This window comes from Neolamprologus brichardi, chromosome 2, assembly GCF_056152115.1.
Source record: "Neolamprologus brichardi isolate AB-2024 chromosome 2, ASM5615211v1, whole genome shotgun sequence".
Classification (NCBI taxonomy): Eukaryota; Metazoa; Chordata; class Actinopteri; order Cichliformes; family Cichlidae; genus Neolamprologus; species Neolamprologus brichardi.
Genome location: NC_142105.1, coordinates 8,827,213 through 8,840,930, shown reverse-complemented (window position 1 = coordinate 8,840,930; position 13,718 = coordinate 8,827,213). Strand labels below are relative to the sequence as shown.

At 41.1% G+C, this 13,718-nt stretch overlaps 1 protein-coding gene across 3 annotated transcripts in view; it reads left to right on the top strand.

Annotated features, from left to right (window-relative positions):
* LOC102775638 (transcription factor COE3) overlaps positions 1-12,275 on the top strand; it is a 143,095-nt gene extending 130,820 nt beyond the window's left edge. For 2 of the 3 annotated variants that reach the window (XM_006797614.3, XM_006797615.3), the window contains 3 exons: positions 2,551-2,733; positions 5,932-6,021; positions 8,135-12,275. In XM_006797614.3, the coding sequence (XP_006797677.1) occupies positions 2,551-2,733; positions 5,932-6,021; positions 8,135-8,166 (305 nt within the window). In that variant the 3' untranslated portion in view covers positions 8,167-12,275. The remainder of the gene's footprint in view (positions 1-2,550; positions 2,734-5,931; positions 6,022-8,134) is intronic. The other variant, XM_035910662.2, reaches the window with a different exon arrangement.
* The last annotated feature ends 1,443 nt before the right edge of the window (positions 12,276-13,718 follow it).

Genomic DNA, 13,718 nt, shown 5'->3' with positions numbered 1-13,718 from the left:
TGTAAAGCTTACAGAATGATGGATAAGGCTTTTTTTTTTTTTTTTGAAGATGTGTATTCTCACTTCCAAGTAAATTCCCTGAATGCCTGTCGCCCTTGTACTACTAGCCGTAAACAACAGCAGCTAATGTTAGCTTAAAAATAGTCCACTAACTGCTAATGCTATCAAACGACTATTTCCCTGCGAAACAAGTAAGGACAGGAACTAGCACTGATGTGGCTTTGTAGTGTTAGTGAGGAAGCAGGTTAAAGTTAGCTAACTGTTAAGTGATATGTTGGCTAGCAAGTAGTTTTTCTGCTTTGGTTAGTACTAAAATTAGCTAACTCTAGCCAGAAGAAATTGAGTTTTGTCTAATCAGGAATTTTGGCAGTCACAGAGCATTTGAGTCATAAAAAGATGAATAACTACTAGCTATCCAGCATAGCAAAATGCTGTCTTTAGTAAATGGAGTTTGCTAACTCTCAGACATTGATTGAACTGGTTGTTTTAATTTACAAATTAGTGAATGCTACAATTTTACCAGCAACATATTCTTGCTGCATTGCTAAATTACAGCTAGCTGGCTAGGCTTAGCTTGCTTCCTAACATTATTGCTATCATAGAGGCACTACCTGATGATTTTTGTTGTCAGTACACTAATACTCAGATATCTGATACATATGATGTTCTTTAAACTAGTGTAATTACAGTACATACAGTAGAGTAGCAGCAGGATTTTTATGATTTTAGACAGAGAACCGTCATCGGTTTATACAGAAGGAAAAGATATTAAAAATATAGAGCTTAAATACGTCAAAGTGACAAAAACGGTATATAAATAAATTTTTAACTAATAATAATAATTCTGAAGGATCTTTTCTAGTCGTTAATTTTTGTCATTAAAGACGTCGTAAACCGCCCACCCGCTGGTCCGCCTCACTGTGTACACAGTGAAATCCGAACTGTCCGTCAACCAGCTCATCTGCACTGCTCTGCAGCAAACACGTTTCAGGCTTCGGTGTGAATGAGCGCGCAGGATGTGACCTGCATCCGATCTGCTTCCCACGCTGCTGTGGCGAAATGGATAGGGAGAGGGAACGCACCAAGACAAACACCACCCAACACTCAGTTCATTTGTTAAGGCATTATTTTTTTTATTACAGAACAATCCTTACATTTACTCTGAGTGCTCGGCCGCTCCCTGCACTCTGCTACTCCACATGTGTTTCCCATCGCCGCCTCTCCTCGCCCTCGTCCCTGGGCAGCGCTCCATCAGCCGCTCCTGCTGGGAATTGCGTTGGCCCAAAATGGGAAGTTGGGGGAAAGGGAAAGAGTGTGGAGGGTGAGGCGAGAGAGAGGGCGTAATGTGCTACTTGGCACTCTGTTAGCTCTGCTAAGTGAGCTCGTCCCGAGGTCGGTGGGAACTGTGGAGCCTCGGGAGGGGGTCAGAGGTCAGGCTGAGTGCTGCGGGAACATTGGTATTCAATGCATCTTGGATGAGGGTCAATCAGTGGGCGCATGGGGGGGTGAGAGGGGAGAGAAGGGAGACCAGAGGTAAGTAAAAAGCAGGAGTCAGGTGACAGATGAAGGGCAGACCTCGAGGCGAGCTCTTCATAACAGGAGACCAGCAGTGACAGGCGCGATGATGTCACTGCTGAGGTCACAGTGAGGAGGTCAGCAAAATGTAGGGTAATTTGTAGGTTTTCTTACTATGTGAGTTGGCCTTTTGTCAAACCAGTTTTAGACCACCAAACATTTACATTCCTGGTTTAAAAAAAGATATTAGTTTTGTATTCTGTTTGTTTATTCTGAATAATTTTACAAGATCATTATCAAGATCTTCTGTTTGTGGTGGTGATGAATACTGCTTTTCAGTTTCATATCTCTACCTGTCAGTCTGGTTTGCCCTTACAGGCCTTCGACTGTGTTTTTGCATTTGAGAAAAACGAATAAATAAAAACTGCTCACGCTCAGGTGGGCTGGGCTTAAAGCTGTTACGAGACCAGAGTCAGAAGGAGGAGGTTGGGGCGGAGAGAGGCTGTACAAAACATTGTGTTTGGAATTAAAAGACAGATTTCACAGTGAACTCACTACTTTAGTAATTTGTCTGCTGGTTTAGTGGTTCTCGACCAAAGGGTCACCCGATCAATCAAAAAGGTCATGAGATGATTAATGGAGTTAAAACCAGATAACATATTTGTTGTAAACATTTTGAATAATTATATCTACTTTATCCTACACAGTTTAAAGGAGAAGGGCTAAATGAACATTAATTGAGGCACCGCACCAACTGCTGGGAATCATGCAAAGCTATTGTAGGCCCAGAATAACAAATTTGGAGCTGGAAATGCACAGCGTGGGTCCAGTTCAATCGAACTGTGAGAAATTTAGAGTGACAGTTACTCTTGGAAGTCGTCACATCAAGTAAATGTTTTTTGAATTTCACAGTCTTAAAGTAAAGATTCATTTCTTAATTATGAAGTAATGATGAGAGATGATTGATTATCTATTCAAACACTGAAGTCAGCGTATGGACACATGATGAAGAGCTGTACTTCTTCCTCCTCTTAGGCTATTCCCGTAACTCAAACAGCGTGTCTCCTCGCGGCTACGTGCCGAGCTCCACGCCTCAGCAGTCCAACTACAACACCATCACGTCCACCATGAACGGATACGGGGCAGGGATGACCAACCTGGGCGTACCTGGATCCCCCAGCTTCCTCAACGGCTCCACCGCCAACTCCGCTTACGCAAGTGAGTAATACGCTTAAATATCGCATTAACGAAACCAAACCTCATCCATCCGGGAGGCAGTCAGCAGGAGGGATCATTTACAACTGTGGCTAAAATCAGACGTATTTATGCTCCAAAACACACAGCGCTGTTCCTGATGCTCCAAATACCGATTAAAAAAAAAAGAAATCTGTGCTTCCTGCTTAAATCTGCATTTGATGCCACGTTACCAAAACCTGCATTAAAGCTATGGACGCTGCTCGTTTATGTTGATGCTCTGCTGCTGGCTGATGTTTGAATTGAACTTGACGGTGGAGTGGCAGCTGAGTCATTAAAACGATTAAGTCCATGTAATGAAGTGATGGGAGTTGAAGCTGTATTGGTCCATGTAGTTGCATGGGAAGGTAGCGGCTTAAGGAGATGTTGGAGGTGTTGGGTGAAGCAATAACAGAGGCTTAAGTATCCAAGTAGCATGAAGAACCAGAAGAAAAAGTTTGAAAACTTTACAGTAAGCACAGGAATTAGAATAACTGAAGTCATTCTCAGCCAAGTAGGGGTTTAGGGTCGGCCTATTTAGGTATTTTAAGGGACTCAGGAGCCCGTTAACCACTGAAAGCACCTATGATTATTATGGACTCGCCTGGGAAAATGTTCTCAGCAAGGCCGATATTTTAATTTCATAAAATTGGATCTGAACCAGAATTTCTTCCCTCACCTTTAGCCCACGTCTCCACCCACTGGTCTGGTTTGCTTTTATCTTGCTGAGAGAGAGAAGAAAAACAACAGCACTAAAAACGTTCCTTCATCTTGTCTTATGCCTCGGTGGAGGCATCATATTTTAATGAAATCCAGAGTAATTATGAGCAGTGATTTGGCTAACAGCTTTAAAATGTTAGTAAAAGGCCAGAGGATCCGTATCAAGCGTGAACGTGACTAAGATACCAAGAGCTGTTGAGTGTTGGTACCTAGCTTGACACCACATTACCCAGTGTACTGGGCTTCGTAGTACTGATGATATACTCTGTATATGGATTCGCGATGCTGAAAATAAAACGACTTGATGGCAGATTGATGACGGCGTTGTGCACAGAGCAATACGAGCAAACAAAAGTGAAGCGTTTCCCGCTGCAGGAGACGAGTCGATGCTTCTGTGTCGGCCGTGTTGTTCGTCAAACTTTACACTCGGCTCTGATTAACATGCCTGGAGTCGGAGCAGCAGCGTAGAAGGCGCAGGTGTGTTTTGGAGACTAAACTCGCCCGCGGGGAGCGCTCCATTGTTTTGGCTTCTGTATCAAAGAGCTCAGCGAGTCTCAGCGAGACTCGTTTAGAAGGTAGTGAGCTCAAAATGCGTCTCCTTGCCAGGTGATGTTGTCGTCCCTGGCGACTAAACAAAAGGTGTGCTCACATCTCGCCTGGCTGAGCTACAGTTTCCCGCCGCCGAGGGTCTGAGTGTTTGTGTATGCGTGTGTGTGGACTTAACACTGCCACGCATTGTTCACCTCCTCCTTCCCTCCTCTGACTGTCCCCCTGTCCATACTCCTCCTCACCCATCCCCTCCACCTCCTCCACTAACCCCACTAACATCCTCACCGCATCCTTCATGCATTCATGCATTCACGCTTTGGGCCGAATCCATTAATATCAGCTGGAGAAAAAGGAACGGAAAAACAACAAGAAGGAGCCAAGGAGGAGGAAATGTGAGGACAAAGAAGCAGCGATCCAGGACAGACTGATGCTTGTTGGCATGAAGTGATAAATCACATTTACATTCCCCCGCTTCATTTTACAGTTCCATGTTCAAATGCTGTCCTTGAATCATTACAGACACACTGTGGTCCATAAACTCTGTGGAAGCTCTTAAAGGAACAGCTCAACATTTGGACAGATGCGCTCAAAACTCTGCGTTTCAGAGACGGAAATTAATCCGCTGATGATTATGTATTCAGCACAGAGCTGGAGCCATCTGCTGTTTGTAACTTCAGGGTCGTGTCTGAGATTTTACTGGAAATTTCAGTATTTCACGGTGACCTTTGGGGTAGCAACACATCCACTGTTAAGATACATTTCAGAGTCTCGACTGCAGAGATGGCGGCTGATTTCAAACCTGCAGTGGAGAGTCCAGATGTGGTCAGCTTAGCATTAAGTTAAACGTCACATTACGTCATGCTTGTTTGACAGAGTGCACTTTTAGTCGTCCGACCACATTAACGTCACGTCCTCACGATTTTCCCGGAAAGCTTCTCAACTCTAAAGTCACATCTTCAGTTTAAAGACTACTTTAGAGATTCAGAGGAACGAAATACTCAAATGAGTAAATCAGGAGGAGGTGACTTTAAAGAGCCGGAGATGAGCAAAATATTAAAAATGTAATAAAAATGAAAAGGAGAAAGCACCTTAGCAGCAAATACATGTGACAAGTCTCCTGAAGAAGATGTGACTGAAGGCTTCAGGAGTTTACTTGAACTCGTACTTTGGCTCTGTTTGGTTTAAATGCCGGCTCAGGTTGCTTTCGGAAAACTTCCAAAGAACAGATGTCAAGCTCAAGTCATCACTGATGGACAGCTCCGGCTCTGCACTGATCACCGATAGATGATGATCAATAAGAGCGTCTCTGAAAATGTTGAACTGTTCCTTTAATCGGGAGTCAGCTGTAGAAGCAGCAGGAAAATTCAAAGCTGTTCGCCTAAAGACACACGAAGAGTAAACGAGTGGGTGATTTATTAAAAAGGAAAAAAGTCAATTTACCGCATGATGTTAGACACCTGCCTTCTCACACACACACACACACACACACACACACACACACACACACACACCTGTGCAGCGTGCGCGGATGAAGCTGCTGCTGCTGCTCTCAGGTTGGTTTATTCCAAACAAGTCCTTCAAGTTATGGATCAACTTTGCCAGATGTGCAGCTGTTTGTGCTCGGAGCATGTTTGTTCCTGCAGACCTCGGCCCGATCTGAGGCAGGGACCCATTCTTCCTCCTCCTCACCCTCCTCTTCATCCTCCTCCTCCTCCCTGCATGATTCGCCTCATCTCCGTCCGATCGCTCACCTCCTGTCTGTCTGCCTGTTCGTTACCGTCACGTCCTCCTTCTGTAGGACCCCCTCCCCACACCTTCCTACTCCTCCTTCCCTTGTCTTCCTCACCTCCTCCTCCTCTTCGTCTACTCCCATAGGCCCTTATTCATTCTCTCCTGTCCATATGGTTTCTGCAGTCAAACAGAAGAGCGCCTTCGCCCCTGTCGTGCGGCCACAGACCTCCCCGCCCCCCACCTGCACCACCACCAATGGCAGCAACCTCCAGGGTGAGCATCCCACCCACCCGTCCCGCCTGTCAGCACCCCCGCCCCCTGCTGTCCTCCTGCTCGTGTCCCATCAGGACACGCAGGTGGATGTCCACGCGGCGCCGCTGTTTGAGAAGGACTCTTTCTGTGTTGCGTGTTGATTCCTGCTTTCACACACTTGGAGGTCAAAGTTGATCCATAACTTCTGGCATTTTGGGGAATTTGGAGCTTAAACTTGAGCATTTTTCTTTTATAGTTAATACCGCTGCAAATTTCACCCTACAAAGTATTTTTCCTCCATAACCGAGTCCTATTCTTTAGCTTTTATTTGGCTCAGTGAAGTCCAAGAATCCGTCGTAGATCTGTCTTTATTTCAACATCATCTCTCAGTTTTATCCAAATATTTTTACAACGCAGGCATTTAACTGATTTTATTTAACCTTTCAGCGCTTCACAGAAAGACTTTAACAGCAAATGCATATTTTGTGCGAGTGTGTTAAATGAACCCTAATTATTCCAGAGATCTGTTTACACGAGACGTATCCTAAATCTTTTCTATCTGCCTCTCAGGAAGGTGTTTTTATTTAAAACTGGAGGTTTTTTCACTCTTCATGAAAAAACATATTTTAGGTCTTGTAATATCCACAGTTATAATCACCAAGACGTTTTAAATATGTGGGCAGCTTGAACAGTAAAAAACTTTCATGATAAAACATTGTTATGTTAAAATACAGTAAAGTAGAATTTTAGAAAAACTGAGGCTGCATCCGCATGTACTCAGCTAAAAAAGGACTTTTTGAATTCGCCTCACAGCATCAACAGCGTGACCTTTATCTCCTGTTTTGATATCAAACTGTGCGCCATGTTTGTGGGTTTTTGATTGGCTAACATTTCTTCACAGTTAGGCAGAGGTGGCAAACGTAAAGATAGTCTGTACTTAAGTAGAAAAAAAGATACTAGTGTTAAAAAATACTCCAGTAAAAGTTGAAGTACCCATTCAAGTTCTGTACTCGAGTAAAAGTAAAAAAGGCTCTGAAATGTACTCAGAGTAAAAAGTAGCTCTAGTAGACGTTTCTATATTTGTGGAAAGCTAATTGAACCTTGTGCTGTATTAACATAATAATAAAATAATGTCAGTAGATGGGAGTACCGACTTTATTTCATTCAAACATTTTAATTCTCACGAATATTCTCAACTTGAATCACATCAGCAGAACATGAAGAGAAAAAGAAGGAAACCACACATAGCTCTGTGTCCTGTTGCTACATTGTAGAGGGCGACAGTCAGGGGTTAAAGTGGAGCAACCCTAAAACTGTCTGTAATGGCTCAGCGTGGGGGAAAGATTCATAACTCACAATAATTTCTATTCAGAGCTTGAGTAGATTTTCTGATTTAAATCCATCACAGTACAACAAACTAACCTGTTTATCCTGCACTAACCTGCAGAGGATTTTCATGCAGCCTTTAAATAACACAGTCTCCCTCAGTTTGTTTTGCATGTCTCACAATATGAAACAACATAATATCACATGTACAGACACAATATGTGATTTAAAAATATGAGGACTTACTTGTGAGCTTTAAATGAGCAGTCCTTCCTTTAAATCTAAGCTCTCGCTTCCTCTCCTGTCCTGCCTTTTTTATCTTTCTCCATCTCTGAGTGAAGTTAGCTCTCAAAACAAGGAAAAACAGTTTTGCTTCTATCATCTGTTTTTATGCAACATCTCCTGGTGATTAATAAACGAACAGGAGTGACTCTCATGTGTTTCTGTTTAGGCTCAAATTGGTTTGATGTTGGGAAGGCCGCAGTGACGTGAAATAAAAACTCTCAAAAGCTTGTTTTGAAAATGTGAGGAAGAAAGCACAGTTATCTGTTTATAAATGTAGGAAGTAAAAGAAAAAAAACTACACAGGTAAAGCACAGATAGCTGAAAATTCTACTTAAGTACATTAACGAAGTATTTGTACTTTGTTACTTCCCACCTCTGCAGTTGGGCGGCGCTTTGCATTTTCACGACAGATGGAGACATTTTTCCAATCAAACTGAAAAATCCAGTGTATGCGTGGACGTAGCCTGAAATGCTCAGCGAGCATCACGAAACATGAGATCTGACTCAGTCTGTGTTGTTTCAGCCATGGCAGGTCTCATCGTGCCCCCCATGTGAGGAGGACTCTCAGCCAGGTACCGTCAGACTCCCCACAACCCTCCCCCAGCCTGAAACGCCACAACAACGTCCTTCCCATCATCCTTTAGACCGACCCGTCTGACCCAGAGTCCGAACCCGAAGAACTTCAACAATTCAGTCACCATCAGCCGAGGACGTCGGTTCTTCCTGCAGCCGTTGCAGACACCACCGGCAGGCGTTTACGAACCCGGAACAGGAAACGTCTGCAGTGGCTGCGGGCGGAGGCAGCGCTCGCTCAGCGTGAACTGTGGGTGGATGAAAGGTGTCTGCAGTACTGCATGTTGTGCTGAGATATTAAACAGGTTACTTTGACTTGAGAAGTCTGTGGAGGCTGGACAGGTCTCAGATCAGTTCGAACCACTGTGAGACAGGAAGTAGGCGTGTCCACTGGGAGCATCTGTTCTAAGCTAATCATCATATCGTGAAAAAAAAAATCAGCCGAGTGGATGGTGACATCTTCAAATACCTCGCTTTGTTCAACCCAAATTGAAAATGCTGGTGATTACTGTAAAAAATTAATAAATAAAACTCACCAAATCTCTGTTAATTTTTAGCTAAAGAATCCTTGTAATGTTATCCAGGCAGCTCAGTTTGACTCTGTCTGAAGCCCCCCTCCCCGAAAGCTTACTTTTCTTCTGATTGGCTGTCTTTTGGAAGCCTACGGAGGGGCAGCACCAAGTGCTTTTTAGCTAATCTAAACAAACTAGCAGATAATTTGCCAGTAAACAGTAACCCTACCTCATCTAAAACTTTGGCGAACACAATATAAAAATATTTTTAAAATATAAAGAAAAGCAGAAAAGAGCTTCTCTGTTTTCAGCTGCAGATCTGATTGGTTCTCACTAGAACAAAAGCTCTCGGTGGACACTGACCCTGAGTCGGACCGAGTCCGGAAATCAGGAAGTAATCATTTTTCAAACTTGGAAGAACCGTCAGACGGTTTTCAATCAGAAACCCCCAACAAGCCCCTCCCCCAGGACCAGAGTCCTTAAAGCCCCCCGATGAATCTCACGTCTCAGCGCGTTTTACTTTCTGTACCATAGCTTTTAACAATGTTTGTGTCTCATAATCTAAAAAGGAGGAAAGTGCAGTAATTTTGTAAGCTAAGGAAAGAATGAAGCATCCTGCCGAAGAGAGACGAGCAAATGTTCCACCAACATTTGTCCGTAACACGTCGAGGCAGCCCAGCGTTTTCAGCTTTTCTTTTTCTTTTCTTTTGGATGTCTCATTTTGAAATCCAGTACAATAGTTCTGTTTTGCGGGTGTGTCGAGTGGTAGATTTTAACCAGAAAAAGCTTGCAGCAGTTTTAATCACATTTAGGTACCAGATTTTCTTGTTATTCTTCTGATTGTGCTTATTTTATATGTATTTATAAAGTATGTTTTGGGGAGTTCTTTTGTGATTTAGGCCTGAATGATAGTCTCAAATATATATGTAAACACATTTGATGTCTTAATACCTTTTAGATATTGTAAAAAGAGTGAACAAGTGGGAAGAATTAACCCTTTTGTAAAACAAAACAAAAAAAAACTCACAACACGGTCACCCTGTTTTTGAAAGCAGGACGTAAAACGACGCTTTCATCACTTTTGTATAAAAACGCTTTTCCGATATTTAACTTTTTGTAAACAGCATCGTTTGTTTCCCCTGGTTCTTCTCGTCTTTTGTGTATTATTGTGAAATGTATAATCATGGTTATTTCTTAATGCACTATTTTTTTGTTGGGGCACTTAATAAGAGCAATGTATCTTAGCAAAAAAGAAAAAAGCTAAAAGTGGAAAAAAAAAAAATGAAAAAAGATGAAAGCTAGAGCGATATGCACCAATATGTTTTTTTTTCTCCTGCCATCCTGAAATGGCAAAAATCCTCGTCATGTGAAATTTTTATATCTCAGAGACTTATAATGTCATAATATCCCAGCACTCGTTTTTTGAGGGGGGCGGTTTGGTGTTTAGAAGTCAGCATTTTATCCATCTGAATATTCGACCTGACCCTCGTCTTTGTGTTGGATTTTTTTTGCTGATATTGACTGTACGGTTTCAAAACACGGCGAAGAGTTTCAAACCAAGTTTTTTAGGGTCACCGATCTCAAGGAAACGTCCATCGATGTTGGTGTTGTTGCCGATGGTGCTGTTCTCGTCGTTGCACACAATCTGGATCATTTACTTATGCAACTGCTCTCCTGTACTGAAATGCAAGCTCATCGCCCGCGCTGCTGTGGCAAAAGTTCAAAAAAATGTAAAGAACCAAGACTTGAGTTTGATGCCTTACGACCGACCACGCTTAAAAACAAAGTCTTTCTTTTTTCCGACAAAGTTTTGGTTCCACAGCAATTATCAAAGGTTACTTTTGTTTGCTTTCTTGATTTGATGTCTTTGTCCCTCAGGTTTCCCCCTGAAATATACAAAAGATGCTCAACTGTAGAAGCTAACCGTCAGATACTGATGGCTGAGAAGTGTTAAAACTGCCAAATTACAAAGTGTAGAAGTTTATTCCTTCACCAAAGAGAAGAAAAACTGGAGACTGGAGTCATTTTGTGATTTAACATCTGTTAAGTACAAGAAATTACCCCAATAGAAAAGTAGAACTACGAGATCTTTGTGTCAAATGTGATCAAAACACTGAAAATTCAGCTTGGTCTCATGGCAAAAAGTGAAATTGCTGAAAAAATTCTTACTTTTTGGAGAATATGGACATGAAATATCACGTTTGTGTTTACAGCAAATATGACTTTGAAGTTAATTCATTCGCATAAACATGCAAGTTTTGGATGGGGGCTTTGAAAATGTGGCCCCCCTTTTTAGATTATTACTTGTTTAGTAAAATGTATTAAAATACAACTAAAGTGTAAAGGAAATACCAAAGAACGTAAACTTCTATCGAGGAAAAGGCTTATGTCATACATGTCAAATACATACTTAAATCTGGAAAAATGTCACTTTGTGTACGTGAAAACAACATGTTAGATATAACTGTCTTCGTGTCAGTGAACAAAGGAGAAAATTAAGGTTCTTCAGCATGAATCAGTAGATTCAATCTGGGGAATATTTCAGAGAGATCCAGGAGACTGTGAGATGCATAATTTGGCATAAAGATCTGAAATCTTTGGATTGTGATAAACGAAAAAGTTCAAATTTACGACATTTTTTCCCCCAATATAAAAACACTGACAGTGTGACTTTTCTTCCATGATCATGTGACTAGAAGGAGCATAAAGTAATTTGATATCTATTGGCTTGTATTACGATTATAAAATTAGCATTACAAATTTACACCAAAAACAAAGTTGAAAAAAATAAAATCAGTTTCATATTGTTTAAATTCTGCATCTTATTTTACAGAGACACGATTTGTCTTTACATTTAACAAGTTCTCGGAATAAAGTAATAAAAACTGTAAACCTCTCCAGTTTTTCCTTTTCGGTGTGTTTGCGTAGTTAAAGGATGGTAGAAGAAACATTTTTTTCAAACTGCTTGAACCTACCTGAACCTTCAAACTTACACAAATTTTATTTGTATTTCTTTGAATGTTAAAAGCAGAGTTGATGCAGGAATCTGAAGTCCAAATGATTAAACATCTGAATTTATGCAAATCCAGCAGTTTCTGCACAGTGTCACCCGGATGCTGTCATGTTAGCTTTTTGGTGGTATCTGTTCAGCGTCTTTGGGAAAGACCCTTTATCAGTGATACTAATGAAGCCCAGCCTGCAGAGCCAACCTCCCTGATCAGTCCCCTCCAACAGCTCGCAGCTTTTCTTTCTCTTTTTGTCAGTCGCAGCGAGCTCGCTTCCCACCGTCTGGGTTTTAAACTGAAAAATAGACTTTTTTATGTTTTACTTCAATGTGAAAGAGGGCAGAGGCACTGCATTTTTGTGAAATATTAAATATATCATCAAAGTATATCAAAGCACAATGTTTAATTAGTTGTCTTTAGGATACAAACAGGGGTGTCACCCCCAGGTTTTTTCTTTTTCTGTCTCTGGCCATGCTGTAAATAAATGCATGTCTTCTGTTTTTTGGTTTGTTTGGTTTTTTTCTCTGTGATCCAGTGCTTTTTGTACAGAAACAATCTAATAAAGATTACATTTGGCTCGAAGCTCTCAAACTTACGCTGACGTTCAAATAAGAAAAGGGGGGGGGGGGAAACCAATTATGGAGGCAGCACACACAAGTACCAGTAAAGAGTTAATGTTTACACACTTCACGAAGAACCTGGATCTGCTCTCAAAACGATTTAATCAAAATTAAAAGTTTTCAAATTGCAAATGAAACCGTTCAAGACAGAGAAAGTAGACGTGTTAATTCACATCAGATAGATTTAAAAACAAAAGGAGTTGTTTTTTATTTAAAAAACAAAACAAATGTATATACTTTTATTATAAATAATTATGAAAAATATATATTAGAACTATAAAAACCTTCATTTCTTTTTCTTAAAACTTTTAAGACAGCACATATTCTGGAGTCCAGCAGCACTGCTTTGCAAGTTGGATGGTTTTACAGCAAAATCATTTAAAACAGGTAAGACAAATTTAAGAAAAATCTAAAGATTTGGAATAGTCATATTTGTTATTTAATGAGAAATTACAATCTGCACACATACCGGAGTGTCTGCATCCAGTAAGGGTGGGTGGGTGGGGGGGGGGGCTTGGTAGCCCACCCAAGTCTTTTGATGTCTGAATCTACATTTTTTTTTGACATAGTGTATTAACACAATTGATCTAAAATCTGACACAAAACATGAAATCTGAGTAAAAAAAAAGTAACGACCACAAACATGTTTAACAATTCGTTTTCATAGCTTGAAATGCAAATATAAATTGTAAATTTTAAAAAACCTATGCAAAAGTTTTGCAAACAAAGTTATATGCAGCTATTTACCTAAAAATGCAGTCAAGGGTTTTTTTTGTTTTTTATAACCATTTCAAACTATTTACAGACCAATCAGGAGTTCTGCATCAAATAAGATGCCACACAAATTATTTGTGTCAGTCCAAGACAGCTTCTACCGTCAGTGTGTTGAAAAATAGTAACCGCACCGCATTTTCTCGTTAGAAACTGTAACCGTGTGCTGAAGTACCCTCAGAAGAGCCACGGACAGTGATCTGCTGGACAGCATACCACAGGGAGTTCCTAGGAACAGCTAAGATACTGTGCAGGACCCTCAAGCTCCCTTGAATCCGCTTGAATCTTTTCAAGATATATATTGTACATACACGATGACATTAGTGCATTAAAGAACGATAGAAGAGAGAGGACAGAAAGTCATGCCCAAGCAGATTTTATCTTTGATTAAAACTCAGATAAGTAACTCAGGTAGATATTGACAGGAAAAAAATCTCCAGAGCAGCTATATCCACTGAAATCAGCTTGGAAAAAAAGAAAACTACACACACACACATCACCAAAAGTTTTCTTCCAGCAGGAATACTCTCCAAACGGCCTCCAAAGACTTTGGTTAATGATGAAACTGTCGGTGGGGAATGATGAACACGGAGCTCTGATTGACGTTTTGAGTTGAACTGATGCAA